Here is a 19,735-nt window from a genome sequence, read left to right as displayed (position 1 = left end):
TTTTTACGAAACAATGTTTTTTCCATAAGTACAATACATTTATTTTTTGAACGCACAGTATAGCCTTCGACAGCACTAAAACGAAATGTCTCTATGCCCATATGACTGAAAGTGGTATACCCGCAAAGCTAACATGGCTGTGTAAGCTGACGTTGAGCAACATCAAAAGTTCCGTCTGGATCGGGAAGGACCTCTCTCAGCCGTTCGATATCAACTCCCTATCTTGCGACTTCTTCAATCTATTGTTGGAGAAAATAATACGAGTTGCAGAGCTGAATAGAGAAGGTAAAATATTGTATAACAGTGTACAGCTGCTGGCGTACGTCGATGATATTGATATCATTGGCCTCAACAATTAATTCTGCTTTCTCCAAACTGGATAAGGAAATATCTCCTGTTATCAAACAAACAGTCATCACATTCGCGACTTGGCTCGCATGCCACTATTAAATATAGTATCAACACCAACAACAATATCAGTTTTGAAATCCAACTCAGAATCACTCTTGTCAACAGGTGTTACTTTGGACTGAGCAGGCAATTGAAAAATAAAGTCCTCTCTCGAGGAACAAAGACCCAACTTTACAAGTCCCTCATTATTCCCGTCCTGCTATATGATGCGGAGGCATGGACAATGACGCCATCTGATGAGTCGGCCTTAGAAGTGTTCGAGAGAAAAGCCACGGCGAATACCGCAGTCGATGGAACGATAAGCGAATCAAGAGACAGCGGCTGCGCTGGCTAGGTCATGTTGTCTGGATGGAAGAGAGATCACTCCAGCTCCAGCTCTAGGTTTTCGATTCAGTACCCGCCGGTGAAAGCAGAGGAAGACCACCACTAAATTAGTGAGATACGGGGAGATGGATCTGGCTGCACTTGGTATCTCGAATTGGCGCCAAATAGCAAAAAGAAGCAACGACAGATGTGCTGTTGATAACTCGGGTATATCTGCGTAATCGGTGTCTACACCAATAATAAAGAACAAGAAGAACAATAGTTTTTCCGCCAATTTTCCAACATTGCCTATCATAGAACATGTCGAATTTTATTCAATTTTCTTGAGAATTTCGCAATAAATTTCATTCCAGACGACAAGAGAGAGAGAGAGTTCCTGTGAGATTTATTTTCTTTAATTTGTCTTCAGCGAATTTGAAATGACGGCATTGAGATAACCTTTTAATACTTTTATTACGAACTATTTATTTCAGTTCACACTCTTTTGAAGTCGAAAAATTGCCGGAAACTCTACCTTTTGTGATTATTTTGTCAAAAAATGTGCAATTTTTACTTAAGAATTTGTTAAACATATTTTATATAAATAAAAAATGGATAATTACACCAGTTAAAACCAAATAGTGGAGCAAACATTTAAAGATCGGAAAGATTCACGTACAAAATAGGAAATAACCAAAAGTAAGCCAAATTGAAAGGGAAAATCGTAAAAAACAATAAACTCGTGAAAAATAGTAGTAAAGTCCTCACTATATTCTTAACCGAAAATACACCCAGAGAGTAGAAATCGATTGGAGTCTAAATAATTGGTCAAATAAAAGCCAAACCCACAACTCGCGAATGGTTTGACAACAACAGTTTATCAAATTACGTTAATTATAGTAAACTGTTGATAGGTTATTTAATTTATTGCTGCCAATAGAAGACATTGTGCAAAACATGAATTTACAATTAAAATTAACAAAAACATTGAACAATTAAAGTAATTAAAATTTAATAATATCAAAATATCGTTCAATAATAATCTAAGCAGCTTTATTGCACTGTTTCCGCAAGTTCAGCGATTCACACGCTATAAAATTGCAATTATTACAAAGTTAAATATTCAAATGTTTACATACGAGTATTAACTGGCAAAATGCATTCGCGATCACACACAAATAAACATGCGTGTCTACATTGTGTATTTAACATTTGTGCATTTATTTGGGTTTGCATTTGCAAAGTTAGTTTATTCGACGTAAATTTTGTATTGAGGTAATTCAAATATTTTTACAGGCGCTCACTTTTGCCAGATCAAATCTACCATTAAATATTGAGTTATTTAAGAAAATATTTAACAAAAACAGCTCGAGATGTTCGAAAATATGTACTATATGTATGAGTGTGTGCGCATATTTATAAATTCTTTGGAATTCAAAATATAATCAGATGACTGCTTCGAATATTTAGCCTGTGTTTATGCAAAGTGGGATTTACTTAATTGTTCTCTACCAAAATGGATAGGCAGCAGAAAGGAATGGTATTGCTGCGGAGATGCGTTTTGTGAAATATTACATGGCAATCTCATTTTCCGAAACATTTGTCTACTTAATAAATTTCGAAGAGATATCCCATTTTTATATTTGCTTATGTACACAACCAAATTAGTATTGCTCCTAGTAACCCAATATCAATTCGGAAAGGCATTGCACAAATAAATGACTTCTTTCCCAGTGTTTAAGTTACTAATGTAACGAAAATTGTACAATTGATCAGATTTTTGAAACCTAATTTTACATAAAAAATTTCGCGATCTTTCAATGTGTGGAAAAATGAAATTTTTGCTTCCATCCGAAGTTAGTTTTAAATACAAAGGTTTCTGTCTTTCCGAATAAACGGCCCACTTTGTTCCTACAATGGCAAGTGCTATAACAACCGGATACACAACTGTTCCATTTCAGACTGGGTTATTGTTAAAAACTTGTGCGCGTATGAGTAAACAATTTTATAGCGATATGCCATGATCATCCTCAATGGAGAGTAATTTTAGAAAAGTGCTTATATCGTAAATCGGTGCCAAGTGTTTGATGGTATTAAATCGGGATTAATTGCATTTAAAATATTACTCTGTAATTTGTCGTTTAGGAAAGAGATGAAGAAATAATTCCGTTGCGACCGTTTGCTCATAGCAGAAGTTTCGTCAGATAAAGTGGTTTATTATAAAATATAGTATGTTGTTTTTATAATGAGTGAATCATAAAATGTACATATAATATGTATAGTATATAAGGATGCTGCTAAAAGCTGTTGTAAATTTTTCACGCAAATTATTTAACGGTACGTTTAATAATATGAGAATTTTGTTCACTTCATATAACCATACCATTCCGGATATTTTTTTTAAGCGTTACTTCTCCTTTCACTTCAGGCAAACGCCTGCTCTTTTACAAGTTCGTAAAATGTCGGATGAATAACATCACACAATTTCCATACTTTCAATCATAGCATACTTGCGGTCCTAATCCTTTTGCCGGTAATCATCAGGTTTCTCCTTACCATTTTAATTTGCATGGTATTAATTTCTCGGGCACCCATTATATTCATAAATAAATTTTTTATTGTTTCCTTAGCCCCATATGCATAATGTATATAAAGAACTTCCGGTGGATTTTATACCCCATATATTGGACAATATGTGAGTTATCTTAATAAAGTTTGGTGAAAGTGTATTTATAATAACGGTGCATCTTTGTGCCTAAAATAAAAAAAATCAGATGAAAACTTTCTCTAGCCTCATATAACTAATATATTAATATGTGGCAATACCAAAAATAGACAAATTCGGATCGATACTACCTCTATCTCCTACGACTTTAAACTCTTTAGATTGGTCAAAATGTGTGAAATTTTGATGAAATTAAGTCAACAAATTTCCATAAAAATTATTAAGCTATATTAAATTTTTTCCACATCTGATGGTATTTCTCTAATTTGATTCTTGCAAGTTGCGAGAGAATAAAATGTTCGGTAACATCCGAACTTAGCCCTTCCTCACTTATTTAATTATAAATTATTTGCTTGGTATTAAAATTTTTGTTTTTTATTCGTCAATCTGGTCTTTGGTATTAAAAAGTAAAAACACATTTTTTACCCAGTTTGTGGGATTACATTACAGTTTTTTTTCTCAATCAGGTATTTGGGAATACGAAATAAAAAAAAAATTAATTCCACAGTGGATGTGTTACCATTTTTATTGCATTATTAAATATCCGACAGCCACTTTAGTTTTAAGTGTTTCATTTAATATTTTAGACCGACTACCTAATCTAGTACAATACCAATATTATTTATGTATTATGTCATTATGTATTACTAGGGATGCAAACGATGCATCGATGTTTCTGAAACATCGATGTTTGCCATCGATGTTGTTATTCTAAAAACATCGATACATCGATGTTGCCTGCATCGATGTTTTATGGCGATGTTTTTTCAAATTTTACTCCACATCTTTGCGGCACTTTTTCTTGGTATTAATGCAAACACATCTGCTTCGAAAGGCTTTAGCAAACTGTCATGTGTTTTGTTGTAAAATACGGAGAATTCGTTGGTTGAATGTGCACTTGAATAATACTGAGAATTCGCTTATGAATTAATGCGAAATAAGTTTTACAAAAAATCGAAAATACATTTTGTGTGACAGTCTCTTTCGTGCTATGTGTGTTAGAAGTTGTTTTTGAGCGTTTAATATAAGTTTTGTTTCGAGTTCATCTGTTGTCAATCACAACTTTATTACAGGTGTAGTGAATATAAAATATGTATATGTAAATAATTGCGTTAGACGTTTAAATTTGTACATAAAATTTCAGATTTTCAAAATGCTGCCTTCAAAATTAAAAAGCAAGGTCTGGAGCTTCTTTATAAGAAATTCAGATGCATCCGCCACATGCAAACTCTGCAAGAAGAAATTAAAAACATCAGGTAACACGTCGAATCTTCGCTATCACGTTGAGAATGTACATAAAAAGGTATTACTCGATCAAGTTGATAATGCAGAATGCTCCACCAAAACTACGCCGCCCTCGGAACTAAAACTGCGAAAAATTTCTGAAATAATTAACATATCACCAACCGCTGGGACGACAGCGTCAAGTGAGTTATCCGACAATAGTAATAAGAAGACTGCATGTATTGAATCGTCTCCTAGTACATGTACTCCATTAGTACTGTAAAATAAATCGGATCAGTTGCCTGCGCTGATCCAACCTAATGTGAAAGACTTTTTTGAGCAGGCCAAAAGTATTTCTTACCAAGATGACCCTAAATCAAGGAAAATTACTGAAGCAATTGTGAAATATATTATAATGGACAACAAGCCATTATCCACTGTAGAAGGAAAAGGTTTTCTGCAGATGATGAAAGAACTGGTTTCGCTTTTTAAGGTTCCAAGTAGAGAAACAATAAAATTACAAGTGGATGAAAAATATGAAGCGCTGTCTTCAATTTTCAAAGAGTATATTCGTAAGTGCGACAGTTAAATAAATAAAGTTTCTGCTTGTGTAACTGATAATGATTCAACCATGATGAAATTAAATAGAAGCTTGTTTGGCGAAAAAAAAATAATACCCTTCCAAATTTCATAAAGGATGCAAATAATGGCGTTAGTACGTCGGAATCTTCGGATGAGTGTGCAACAGAAAACCCGTTTCATATTTGGAGCCATCATAAACAGTTGGCCCACCAAAAAAAGGAAATGTAAGTTTCCCAATTTATCTGCTATAACAACAACGGAAGTTGAAGTGCAAATGTATCTTGGATTAGCTGTTGCTTCTATCAATCAGAATCCAACAGAAATGTGGGATGATACGAAAAATGTATTTCCTGAATTGTATAAACAAGCTTCCAAATATTTATCCATTGTGGCCACTTCAGTCCCTAGTGAACGACTGTTTTCTAAAGCTGGAGCAACGATCACACAGCAAAGAAATCGCTTGACAGGGAAAAAACTTTCCAAATTGTTATTTTTAAATTCTGTTTTAAATAAATAATTTGTTGTTTGTTCAAAAACTATTTATATCTTTTATTTATTGAGAAAAGGTTTTAATGCAGTTTCGTTTTTGTCGTATTGCAGTTTAAAATTGATCCTGGTCACCTTAAAACTTACATACGTCGTGCAGTGGTTTGAACCTTGGGCCATGTAGTACAGACACGCACCACTCAAGCCCAAAGCACAACGTAAACTTGGCATAGTACAGTGGTGGCGAATAAAATGTATTCTGCAGTTAAAAGTTGTAGTGTAAGTGTGTACATGCTGAAATTTGGGCTAAACTTCGATGTCGAAAATCTAGTAGAAGTGCTTTTGACAGAAAATTGTCATGAAAGAAAGGATGAGAGCATCAGTTTACAATTACAATGGAAGTTTGACTGCTCCTTTTGTATATAATAACATATTTCGTGTCGCAATCCTATGTCTCTCATACTTGCTTGATGTCACAGCTCAAAAGCCCACACAGTCTAACCCACACAATTATGAAAATTAAAAATAAAACATTTCTTTCTGTATATGTATATATAATTTTATTTATTTGTTTGAGAGCAGCAAACGCGATATTTGAGTAAACATAGTTTTTGACATGTATTTCTGCATACGTAGATATATTTATATATATACTCACTATGGTATAACTGTATAATTGCTAAAAATATCCAATTTTATATTCCTGAACTTTTATTCAAACGAATTACTCTTTCGTCTACTCAATAACCTCGCGCATTAACTACTCATACTCCTTCGGGTAAACATATATGCACATATACATACATACAGACATCGAGTCAGTATATGGGCACTTAAATATTAAGGTTAGTAATTTACAGATATTTGCTGGGTATAACAATTTAATACCGTTTCTTATACTTTGCACCGCTCTCATTCGCGCTTGCTCTCTTTCTGGTTCCATACACAGTATACGGTTAGGCTTAAATTTAACAATTTGACTAGTTGAATTATTTTCCACATAAATTACTTTTCCATTTAGTTGATAATTTTCTCTCTGTTCCATTGTAGATAGTTTCGGATCGAAGGTGTCGCTATTTTCATTCATGTTCCAAATGAATTAATTGTCGCTGATTTCTGTGGTTCTCCGCTTCGCTTACTTTCTTTGTTTCTTTTGCAGTTTCTCGCGTTTCCTTGGAATTTTCATGTTTACGTACAAATATACATCACATCTACGTAACTACGTTAGCATAGGGTTTTACGATTTTGTTAATTTATTGTGTGTTTGTATATTTAAGTGCACGAAGTTCGAAAATATAAGTGAAACTTCAAGTATAATTATAGTTAGTTTCTTTCATATTTTTGAAGGCAAATGTATTTTCGGTAAAAAAAAACTTTTGTGATGCTTCGGTTTTGAGTATTATCTTGTGTTAAAGGGTTAACATACATTTCCACTAACTGCTTGCAGTGGTTTACATTTTAATTTTTTTATTTTTATATGTTACAAATAAAGTAGTAGTCTTAATGTTTAAAAAAATGCCGCAGGGCTCTTAAACTAATTATTTACTATTTACAATGTTTTTACATTTAGATTTAAATTTTACTTCCGTAATTTTTAAGGCAACGAAAAAATATTGCATTCTGTCAGTTTGGAAAAATATAAACATTTTCCATAATTTATAAAGTATTTACAAGTAAAATTGAGAATGCCTTGATGTCCTCCTTTTTCCAAGGCGAATTAGCCAGCATTTTAATAGAGGTAATGAAGGAATTTGAGCGCTATCCGTGATAAATGCCTATTTTTTCACAATACCATTTCCGTTAATTGCAGTGACTCAAAATACCAGCGCCCGCTTCTTCTCAGCGATTTTTAGATATGTAATTCTTCCTGGGTATAAGTTTAATGTGCGTTACTTTTTGAATGCCTTGTTGTTGTTTTGTTTAAGGAATATCATTTAAATGAGTCATTTACGCTTATATAATATTCTTGTAAACCTTGTTGAACCTTTTAAAAATATTTTGTAACTTCAGTTTGGGCACTTTCGAACTCTTATCGTATTTGGGTAGTGTTTGCTTTAGTTTTTAACATAGTATTTTTTTGCTTAATATTTTTACTTTTAGTAAAAAGTAAATGCCTTTAGGATTTGCGACATTTAATGCAAGACACACTTTTTAAATCAGTTCTCAGGGTTTCTTTAGCTATGTGATGTCTTTAGTTTGTTTATCGTATTTTCGTGTTTCGAAATTTGTGGTTTATATTTTGGATTTCCGAAGATAATCTCACGATATTCTATATATATCATCTTACACCTTGCTCTCAGGACCGTCAGCGACATGCTTGAACGCCAAGCGGATTTTTGATAAATACAGCGAGCAAATGTGTCCGTAACTCTTGTTGTACCACTCGGGAGTCCGGCCCCTGGGAGAAGTTGATGATAACACATTTTAATATTTTTGAAATTTAAGTAAATTGAATTTATAGTAACTATTTTTACTCACTTAACATCCACCCGCGTCAAATGCATTACGCGTGATCGTCCACTGCCGCAGGGCTCTATCAAATAGCGCGAAGCCAGCACAACACCTCTAATGGCGCCGAACATCGGTTTTGCCTTTGCATGATCGATGGAGGTTTCCACAATAACACAGGCGCCGCGCGGCAGATCAGTTGTTTGCCAAGAGCTGTGAAAAAAAACACAAAATATGTGAAATCAATATTTCCTGATTAGGATTTTTCGCCTTACCGTAGCACACAAAAGTCGGTGGTGAACTGCCCGTCTATGGCATATTGGAATATTTCCGTGGTGGCGTCCAGTTTCTTAACAGTTTGACTCTCCAGCAAGTTCGAGTCCCATGAGGCGCGTTGCTTGATAATGTAGTCCAAGACCTCTTTAGGGGGGCCCTCGACTTCAGTGGTACAGCGCCACAAACGCAAAGGGTGGCCGTCGCCAACTTTCTTGTAGGCAATGTCCACGTTGCTGTCATTTTGTGAAGAGATCGTGAACCAGCCACGAGTTCTACAAAAGAGAGATAATAACATATCAAACTAATACTGGATGTAATATACTCTTCCATACTCACTTCTCTCTACCCTCCTTGATGGTGGCCTTGGTACATTCATACAGATATCCCCGCCAATTATGGAACTGCATGCCCTCGCCTAGTGCCTCCAGAGGCACTGGTTTCGACTCTTCCATATAGCCGAAATTGCATTTGCTTATCTTCTCTTTGCTCGCCGTGAAGATTTGTTTGTAGTTTTCAATCATAAAGGACAGGCATTCATGTGAAGCTTTTGCCTCTTGTAGTTCTTTATCGTCAGGCACACCGGCACCCTTGCGCCTCCTGGGTGAGGCTGAAACCGAAGCTACACCTGTCGAAATAGTGCTATGGAAGAGCGATGGTGCCAGACAAACCGCCAAATTATTTGCAGTCATTTGATTTTGCTCCGCATTGGCTGCCACTAGCGTCAAGAATTCCAGCAAAGCGTAGAGTATTTCGCGATTTTCATCTGGTAGTAGAAGTACGGCGCACTGTACTGCTTCTAAACGCACGTCCTTGGGAAGATCTACAAAATGAATAAATACACAATAACACATAACCTTATTTTCGTAGACATCAATTATTTGCAACATACGTTGGAAAATCGCTGCAAAGGTTTCGGACATCTTGGTGGTGAGCAACGATTCGGGTAGATCGCGGAAATACTGTTTCAACATATCGGCTACATCGTAAGCTTGTTGTGTGTCATACACTTCCATGCAAAGCGCCGTTGAATCGAGTTGTTCCACCTCTGACTTTAGCTTGATAATGCGGGACTTGACACCACTCTTGCGGAATAGGCCGATCTGATCGAGAGCGCGGACCTGCAGCCAACGGAAGGCTGCTCGTATCGCAATCGGCAACGTCTGCCCGGTACGTTGCAATATCAACAACAGTGGTACTCCGAACACTTTCTTGTCTTTGTAGTCGGGCATTTTGATTTTCTTAATAAACTTGGGGAGCTCCCAATTCCAACCAGAGCGATGTGTTGGGCAGTAACGCTCCATATACCCGGTGAGTATGACCAATGCAAGCTTGCGTAGAATGTGTAGCTGGCCTGCTGACATGGCCACAAATGGAATGCCATGATTGTTCATGTTAGGATCGATCTTTTGCGAGAAACATTTCCGGAAGATCATGTTTGGACGCTCCTCCATCTGAAAACTATGCCATCGCACAACCGGAGTACTGATGTGTATAACGACAAAACAAATTAAGTAAACACACACTTTCCCATGTTGTGTAATTAGTTGCTTACCGTTTAATATTTTCGGTTTCTTCAGGTTTTGTTTCTTTACGTGAAGTGGAACGCGAACGGAAGCTCGCCGACCGGAAACCTTCTCGTTTCTTAGGGTCTTTACCTAAATTAAGTGAGCCACCGCGTGTCAGTTTCTTGACTTTTATCTGTGGAAGTTAAAAATATGTCATAGAGCTCGGTGTTAATTTGCTCATATAGAATTTCACGTACCTCAGTGTTGTTGGAATTGGCGTCCTTTATCAGTAATTTTCTACCGTGATGACATTCGGAGTCTGAATGTGCGCCTATATCATCTACTTTACCGGTGCGTTGCAAAAATCTGCGTGTTTTTGATGGAGTCTTGCGCAGGGATAATTTACCACCTGCGGACGATTCTTGGCTATCGCTGTAGTATGAAGAAGAGTCATCTGATTTGCCCTCCTTCAAATGTGGCATCGGATTCGAGAAAAAATGTAGTGGGCTGGCACGCATCGAACGCGGTGTGGTTGGTGTACGTTTGGGACTTGCCCGATTCGGACTGAGGAAAGTTTCACTTTGTGATGGTACTTTCAGTTCATTTCCAAACATCGGGCCCTTCGGGAATGTGTGCATTGGACTGACCGCTGATGGTGAAGGTGGTGTGGAATATACAGCATCCGGTTTACGTATGCTGCTGCGCTGGCCGAGTTGTGACAAATCCAATGCTTGTGGCCCACTGATAACAATACCCTCGCGATTTTGACGCTTTCGTCGCCGAGATTTTATAGACTCTACGCGTCGTAGGAATGCTTTGGCACCATCCTTAAAACGTTCACTACCAGTGCGACGCAAACGCACCGCTGCTGAATCGGTCGATTCATTGAGGATGGAGTCTGTGGAATTACCAGGTAGAGTAAGCGAAAGGCCACCACCGCCAGGCATGTCGTAACTGTCATCTTCAAAGCGATCTGGACTGGACTCCTTGGATGAACTTTCTGTCTTCTCGATATTCAACTTACCGGCGGGTGGCAGCTCAAGACCCATTTCACCAATGCGCGACCAACGACGTATATGTGGCTGGAATGTCCAATTTTCGCTAAGCGCACAATTCTCATCATCGGAGTCCTCCTTCTGCTGGGATGAATCGTACGTGATTGAGTTGATGATTTGTTGTACTTTAAGGGGTAATTTAGAGAGGGGAAGTTGACAAACCTGCGGCGTTTGCGCCTTGTGTGCTTGGTCGAGACGCATATTGGCACAGCGATTCAATATACAAAGACGTCGGTAGAGTGATTGGAGTTGATCATTCTCTAGGTTCGTGTGATCCTTGGCCACGTTAGTCAGGTCGAGGGGGAACTGGTGATCTGTTGAAAGGAGGAAGATGTATGTATATTAAAACTTGATTAGTTGTAACGATATTCATATATCGACTGAGTAGGCGACCTATAAGTAAAGTAAAAACTCTTTGCAAATATTTACAACAACGAGTCTTGGCTGACGTACAAGTATATTCTTCGGATATCGTATATTTATTAAACTTTTCTGATTGCTTCACTGGCAAGTTCCTACACTAAGGCAAGGAAATCAGCCAAAAGCAATGTTGCCTGCAGCGTTCCCAGTCAATGAATGAACAAATTTGAAACGTTCCTCGGTTGCCCATTACATTTCCATAGGCAAATACGAATGTCGAAATTAAATATGGAAAATAAAGAAAAATTGTAAATCCAATTCAAGATTGCCAAACCCGCCATCGGCCCATTCCCCGCCTCGCGGTTAGCCAACGGAACGTACGACTACGCTGTGGACCAAAGTCACAAACACGGACGAAAACAAACATGTATTTGACATTCCGTTTCCCACCAGACTGGCGACTCTTCGCTGTTTCGTTTTGGATGTAGGCAATCAAGTTCTACGTGTCATCGAATCAATTTTCGATAGCACTGATATTACGTCCGTCGACTGAGCGGCTACAAGCGGGGAAAAATGAAGGTAGCGGCTTTGATTATTTAGTTGCTTTATGGCGTCTTGTTGAATATGGAGAACTTGTGGCGAGAAGAATTACTTCTAGGCATAGTCACACACACATATACACATACGTATGTACTTCTACAAAAGCGCCATTGATGGAAGGAAGTGCGAACCAGTACGAAACTTTTAAGGTGGCTACAGACGTGCCAAGGAGTGTGTTGGTGGTTCGTGGGCACTGACGCATTGCCGCACTTAGTAAATACTGCAATGACGTGTTGCGTTGCGGCGCCTCCGCATGTTGCACTGGTGTCAAACGCCACTAGCGGACTTAGAAGAGCGACGGTGTAAATTACTGACAGCAATTTTATTCGAATTGTCGGCAGCGCGAGCGTTGTTTATTCACACATCGCCATAAGAATGACACAGTGAATGAGTGAGTAAGTGTAATGAACTCGTGCATCGAGCTGGGGAAAACTTAAACACATACGTATGTACCTATGCATTCGAAAGCACATATTTGTAATTAATTTTAGAAATCGATAGTGGAGAAATGTTTTCTCTGCGAACTAAAGGAAGTGACCATAATAACTATAATGTGCTAAATTTAAAAGTTTGTACTGAAGGAAAAATATTTACATAACTATATATTTTGTTTGTTTATGAGCGTTTTCGTCAAATATAATGATATAACCAAAAGCGCTTAAAAGTGGGTTAGGTACATGTGTAGACAATTAAGTAGAATCAAATGCGTTTCCAATTATTCTTTCTACTATTTGAGATGCCTTTATATTTTCCCGAGTGGCATCGAAAAAAAAGTTACTTATTTATATACGGCATACAGTTATAACCCGTTCATATTGCATCTCTGACTCAAGTTTATTATCCATTATGGTGTATAGTTTAAGACTCCCACTCTACGAAGTTTATTAGACAAGAAGCTTTCAGTTCTTCTTCTTTTATGATTCATGAAGCTAAAAAAGCTCGGTGCTGCAAAAAATTGCGGTCGTTTCTTTTTTACTATTTGAACAAACAGTGCGAGAACTTTAAATGCCGGCAAAATTTGAGAAATAAAGGTTTGACTTATGTTCCGATATAGGTCCACTCTCGATGATTCTCTTTTATAGTAATTATTTTTCACAGCAAGCAATCTATTGGGGTGTGGGGGCAATAAAATAATCAGATATGGAGAATATGGTGGATATATAAGCTTTCCAAAGTCAAAATGACAATCATTTTCAACAAGCCGATTGTGTCGATTATGTGTCGCATGACACCCACTTATATAACGATATGTTCAAAAATGTTGCTTTGATATTTTTAGAGTGAGTGTTATCGATCTTGCTGAACTTTATTTCGTTGATTCGCTTGGCGTACGCCTCCACAAGTTTCTTTTTGGCATCAGTACAAATTTTTCACAATAAATAGAGAAATTTCAAATAATATTTTTTTTTTTATTTATTTCGTATGTCCTTTAAAACTATTTTTCGACGGGTGTGGATTTATTACGTGTCTTTTGAAGGAGAGGTCCAACTACCATATAGATTCAATTCAATTGCCGAACTTCCATAGGAATCACGGACTTATACACAAATCCATTCTTCTCCATCTATCCATAGGTAATTTATCTTAAAAAAAATAAGCGAGAAAAGATACTTTAAATTTCTAGTACGGATTATAGTGTGCAAAGCAAGTCCATATGATATTGTCTTGTAGTCTTCAATGCTGTAAGTGGCTTATTTGCATTTGCGCTTTAAGTCATCATTTATCGGTATGAAAAATTGACTGCGGCCACAGCTATCAACGGACATTTCTACTTAACTCCCCAATAATAAAAGAGTGAAAATTAATTTGCTTATCACTGTGTTCAAAGTGCGTTGCGCATGCTTGCGCCGTACCTGTTAGCGGTTAGCCGCCGGACAGTCGTTTCTTATTAAAACAAATGGTCGCACATCAATTGTATGATTAAACCAATTTGCAAATCTGCAGCAAAGTCTGTGCGTGCAGCCAGCGGACGGAACACCTTTGAAGCGACGAAAGTGAATAATGACCGCGAAATTGAGAGGTTCGTGAGGGGGGCCACCAGGAGATGGATACGAACTGCAATCAAATTTAAAGAAAATAAGCGATACACAATTTCGGAACTGCTGCCCAACTTTCAACAAAAGGCTATATGACACTTGCTCGGGATCCGACGAGGATCAGGTAAGCAGCTTTCGAAGCGCAGAATGTACACAAAAATTACGAAACTACAAGAATTTCATTAAAAATCCGCATTAATCATTTTGGGTGTGGGGCGAAAATAAAAACAATTAACGCTCGTGCAAAAAAAAAAGAAGAAACTTCTGACACGTCTGGCTTATATGCTTCGCCGCAACGTCGATATAAAGAATACAACAAGTCGAATCAGGAAATTTATGATATACTTAATAAGCAAACCCTTTCAAGGTCAAGCACACACAGCCGAGCGAATGGTGAACAAAATCTACAGCAACATGTCTAATATGAGTACTGCTGCATGCAACAAGTCGCCGTGCGTGCCGTGCAGTCGGCATTGAAACTTTTCAGTTCAATTCATCCGCGAAAGGGCGCGACCGAAATATTGCACAAAAAAGCATTAAGGAAGATAGCAAATAAATTTAAATAAGAGCAGGTTCAGCGTGCGGGCAATTCCGAAAGAGCCAATCCCAGTGGTTTAAGGCTCAAGTGGCGAGGTGTGGATGGCAGCCACAGCCAAAACTTGCAGCATTTAGAAGCCAGGGAACAAAAAGCGAAAGCGCGTCGCTTAATCTGTTGCTTGTATTTCAGATTCACCTTTTTTCTCTCGCATGCAACACGACGCGGCGCTTTATGATACTCATGTGTTCTGCATGTAGCAGCAGTCATTGAACCCGTGTCTGACAGTGCGGCAACATTGGTTTTAGAGCTTGTTTTAGGGGTCATGTAGAAATGAATTATTGATCTGTCTCGTGCGTTACTACAATTAAAATTGGCTGGTTGGGTGTTATCTGATCAGTTTTTTCGCATTCTTTTTCAAGTTATTTGGCTGAAAAGGTTACATTCGAATTTGTAAGATTTTTAAGAGTGAAATCAAATTCGAAGAGAGGTGTGCAAAGTTTTATTGTCTATTCCTGAATTTAATTCTTTTTGGTCTTGTGTCTGTGATGCAGAAGGTATATTACCTTCAATAGTTTCATTACCGTTCTTTGTACGTTGGTCAACATTTTTAGAATAAGCAAATTTAAGTAAAAACAGTTTTCGAAACTCTAAATCTTTCTATGACTGCAACCAAGTCGTATTAATGGGATTAATTAATCCCTCTTACGTATGACACCTAATGTGAGTACTAACTCGCTAAAACTTAAACCCTAATTTACATTAAGCATAGAAAGAATGTTGTGCTTATTATGTACTACTGCCATCTCTTGGTTTGTTAATTATGTACATATTAATTCAAATTTATTACGCAAAACACTTTAATTTGAATGAAGTGTTTTTCAAAAAGTGGACCGATATAGAGAAGTTGATATATCAGTTGCCTCACATAATATAGGTGCTGTATCTTAACAATCTTCTTTTGTTCGCAAATTTCAAATACAAAGTCTTTTTATTGTGCTGTTGCTTCTACTCCACTTTAGCATACATTCATGCGCATATCTTCGCTATCAATTGCATTCTTCCCGTCTCAAAATTGTTTGCGTAAATACCTGAATTAAAAAACTTTCTGTGAATTCCTTTGAATGGTTAAAGACGTCCTTTGCTAAATTTCTTTTTTATTTTGGGAAATATTATAATAAATATTTTGCAAGGTTGTCGCCTCGTAAGAGCAGTCGAATGCTAGACTAAGCCTGCTTCATGAGAAATACAGGTTTTTGTTTGAGACGTGCCACACGCGCTTGCGCACATGCCTTGAAATGTGATATTAAATTGGTTGCTCAAGGAGCCTACACTGAAAAAATTACAAAATGAGAAGAAATTAAATGATAAATAGCGCCAATGCTGATTATTCCATATTATCACCTCGCCTTCGGGAACAACTATAAAAATATTTTCTAAGTGAACTTGGGAACTTGGCCTTTTTACCCGTGTAGCCTGAATATTTTTTTATTATTTTATATTTTCTCTTCTTTGAAATCGCTCAACCTTTTTGCGTTTTCGTTTTCATCGGAATTTCTGCGCCAGAATGCTAACGACGATTTCTTGGATCATTCGTTTTTTGTTAACGCAAACTTGCCGTTTTAATACCATTCCTGAAATGTTAGCGTGGACGCCAGAATATTGAAGTAAAAATATTATAAAATCGAAGGTGTAACTGCAGGGCAAAGGTTCACATACAATATATAGAACTTAAGTCTCTACGAGAAAAAGTCGAATATTTTGTTTAAGAAGAAACAGCGAATAAATTCGCTCGTTTATTTCGTATGTCAAAAAACTTTGATTTCATAATCACTATTCCTGAACACATGACCCCTTAACTCGAAAATACGAGTAAGTCAGAATTGCATTAAGCCATGAATTAGACGTTACCGGTCGGTATTTTCGCTAGTTGGCGCTGAAAGCGCGTAGTTCTAGTTTTATTCGTCGCATCGGGTCATGCTATACCTTTTTGGAAAGCTCATTTTACGCGCTAACACGTGTTTGATTGGTTGTCGTTTCTTTTATGTCGTTCGTGAGTTATAGCGTAGCAAACATGGAGCAAAATAAAGAGAAAATACGGCATATTTTACAGTACTACTACGATAAAGACAAAAATGCATCTCAAGCCGCCAATAAAATTTGTGCAGTTTATGGACCCGCTACAGTTTCCATTTCCACCGCACAACGATGGTTTCAACGTTTTCGTTCTGGTGTAGAGGTTCGACCACGCTCCGGAAGGCCTGTCGTCAAAAAATGCGATAAAATCGCTGAATTGGTCGAAAGAGACCGGCATAGTAGCAGCCGTAGCATCGGTCAAGAGCTGGGCATGAGTCATCAAAAATTCATTTCAATTTCAATAAAAAAAAAAACAACAAATTCAATAAAAATACCGCAAGACTTTTTTGACAGCCTTATACATTATATAAACATATATGCATATGCTTTGAATACTTGTTTTCGTTGGAGGCTTTGACTTTTAGTTTTGATTTATAAACCAAAAAACTATGGGCGAGAGTTTTTGGCCTCAAATTGCACTTTAGTGGGTATTTGAGTTTAGTGATTTCATTCAATAAGAAAATATCAAGTACGTGCTGCTTGTGCATATGTGTTTGTTGTAAAGCCATAAATTTGAGTTAACCGATCGATAAATTGATTGGCACCATAAAAATAATTATCGTCTATAAAGATTATTATTAAAAGTTTCAGACGAAAATTGAGCTAGTCAGAAAATATTAATTTTCAGATAGGAAAAGGACACGATTTGACCCAATTGTATAAATGCTTTTTATAATAATATTTTTGTTTTATTATAATGGTATTTGAGACTAGTGAAAAAGTAGTTACAAAAGGCAATAACAACAATCAGCTAATTAGTTTCTTGTTTGTAAAAACACAAAATTATTCAAGCCAGTTGATAAGGTAAATGACGGCTTTGAGAAACAAAAAACTGCCTCTTTTCAATCTTTTTGATGCACTTTTGCCTCACTTTAAAGTAAAATTTTTTGCTGTTGTTTGTTGCCAAAAGCTGTTTTTGACCATTGCCAAAAAACACTCGTACTTTTCACTGCATGCCCTTAATTTGTTCATGTGTGTGTTCCCTCACTTGTGGTTTTCAATTTTTTCACGTTTGTTTTTGTGTGGGGGGAGGTATGTGGTTTAGTGTTTAACAAGAGTGTAAGTTACCGAAAATTGCGGTTATTACAAGCTGTCAGAAATGTGGCAACCATTAATTACCAGATGTCATAAACATATACGCATACATGCCTTTTTTCACCACATGCTGTGTCGACCTTTTTCATTTCCTGCGCCTAACTGTTGGGAATCGGACTAAAAACCTGCCAACACTTTCGCTTTTTGAGTTAACGCTCCTGAGGGTTTCATTATCAAGAGGAGTGCAGAACCAACATCCCTAATTATCTCTGTAGCTCAAACTAGTGTTATGCGCAGGCATGCAGACTCTTCTTATTTAATCAGCATACATGTACTATAACACTCAATTTACACTCACCTTCATACATTTGGGCATATTGCGGGAAGCCGGCAGCACGCAGCCATTTACACGCTTCAACGGCCTCGATCTCTGCAAGGGAAAAAAATCATTAGTAACCGGAATGCACGTACATACATATATATTCAAGTAAAAGCGTAAACTGCATTCGCGCAATATAAAGAGTTTAAATCCGTTTTAAAAGCCATTCAGTTAGCCCCTCAATCCTCAGCGCACAGTTTGCGATTGCCCACGCTTTTTTATGTGCTCCGCATAATCAACTTAATATTTAACTCAATTGCACTGCTGTGCACAGATGCCTGCAAAAAATATCCCCATGAAATTTCGGCTGAAATTCTGCAGTGCTAGCGCATCCACCTTTAGTGGACCAATTTGTGGATATAAATTTAATTATTTTTGATTTTTTTCGGGATATTGTGTGAGCAGCTGGCTTAATTAGATGTGCAGGCATATTAGAGTCGTATGTTATTGTGATGTGAAGCTGTTTAAAAATCTGGTAAGGTTTGCGCGATTTCCTACTTTTTAATGCTTGGCGCTTTGAATATAGCGAAGAGATCGAGATTAAAAACAAAAGAGCCATGAGCTGAATATGTAATCAATAATATAATAACGGGTGATCCAAGAAGAGGTACATTTTTCAATAGCCTTTTTTTTTGACAGATCACGCGTGAGTCGTGTCAAGCCATCTTTTATCTTTGTTCAGCGACGAGGCCTATTACTGGCTCAATGGGTATGTAAACAAGCAAAATTGCCGCACTTGGGACGAAGGGCAAACTGAAGAGATTCAAGAGCTGCCATTTCATCTAGAAAAAACAACGGTTTGTGTGGTTTGTGCGCCGGTGGAATTATCGCTCCACATTTCTTCAAAAAATGATGCCGTTAAGAACGTAACCGTCAATGGCTACCGTTATCGCTCCATTATAACCGACTATTTGAGGTTTGAAATTGAAGCTCCTGATTTCAGTGACATTTGGTGTCAATAAGATGATGCAACTTCCTACACATCGCATCAATCAATGGATTTATTGAGAGAACTCTTCGTTGTACAGATATTTTCTCCTTTTGAGCCGGTCAATTGAAAAAGTAGAGAACCTCGAAATGGATAGAATAGAATTGCCAATCTAAGCCTTCAAATTGAATGCAAAAAAGTATCAAATTTTCATAAAAACTGCCGACAGAAATATTTGTATATCATTTGCAGTCAAATTAAAAATCCTAATACATTTTTTTGTGGTCCTATTTAAATACGACGACTGTAATTTACCAGTTGGTTTGCATTTAAGGTGGATTTGTTAGGAAGTTCACAAGTCTGTTGAGAATTGCAGTCCTCTTAAGCGAATGAAAATATGAAGTAAAATGTTCCAAGCCAACAACGCAAAATTTTCGTTCTCACAAATCCTCAATGAGTGTATTGAGTGAATTGTGTTTGTGAATATATAAAAGCAAAATATTGAATTCGAAGTATTCAGAAAAAAGTCTCAGCAATGATTTTTACAGTTAGTCAATTTCCGGCAAACTTTTAGCAGCCATCGTTTATTCCTTGAAAATTTCTCCAACAAAGGATGTATACATTAACAAGCACAAATACCCCCTACCGAAGGCAGGTGGGTGGTAGAGGAATAATTTTCTAAAGTTACTGGTCACATTAAGCCTCCCATTC

The 19,735-nt window shown here is 37.1% G+C and overlaps 1 protein-coding gene across 2 annotated transcripts in view; it reads right to left on the bottom strand.

The window, feature by feature from the left end:
• Positions 1-6,264: 6,264 nt before the first annotated feature.
• The window catches only part of LOC126751519 (rho GTPase-activating protein 7), a 28,271-nt gene continuing 14,800 nt past the window's right edge, over positions 6,265-19,735 (bottom strand). Inside the window, exons 2-10 of one of the 2 annotated variants that reach the window (XM_050461843.1) lie at positions 18,076-18,147; positions 11,178-11,329; positions 10,218-11,099; positions 10,008-10,153; positions 9,345-9,937; positions 8,792-9,275; positions 8,455-8,727; positions 8,210-8,392; positions 6,265-8,129 (exon numbers count right to left, since the gene is read on the bottom strand). In XM_050461843.1, coding sequence (XP_050317800.1) covers positions 8,015-8,129; positions 8,210-8,392; positions 8,455-8,727; positions 8,792-9,275; positions 9,345-9,937; positions 10,008-10,153; positions 10,218-11,099; positions 11,178-11,329; positions 18,076-18,147 — 2,900 coding nt within the window. In that variant the 3' untranslated portion in view covers positions 6,265-8,014. Of the gene's footprint in view, positions 8,130-8,209; positions 8,393-8,454; positions 8,728-8,791; positions 9,276-9,344; positions 9,938-10,007; positions 10,154-10,217; positions 11,330-18,075; positions 18,148-19,735 lie in introns of both variants that reach the window. The other variant, XM_050461842.1, reaches the window with a different exon arrangement.

The sequence above is a fragment of the Bactrocera neohumeralis genome, chromosome 2 (assembly GCF_024586455.1).
Source record: "Bactrocera neohumeralis isolate Rockhampton chromosome 2, APGP_CSIRO_Bneo_wtdbg2-racon-allhic-juicebox.fasta_v2, whole genome shotgun sequence".
In the NCBI taxonomy this organism is placed as follows: Eukaryota; Metazoa; Arthropoda; class Insecta; order Diptera; family Tephritidae; genus Bactrocera; species Bactrocera neohumeralis.
Note: the sequence above shows the minus strand (reverse complement) of the source record. Positions and strands in the feature narration are given on the sequence as shown.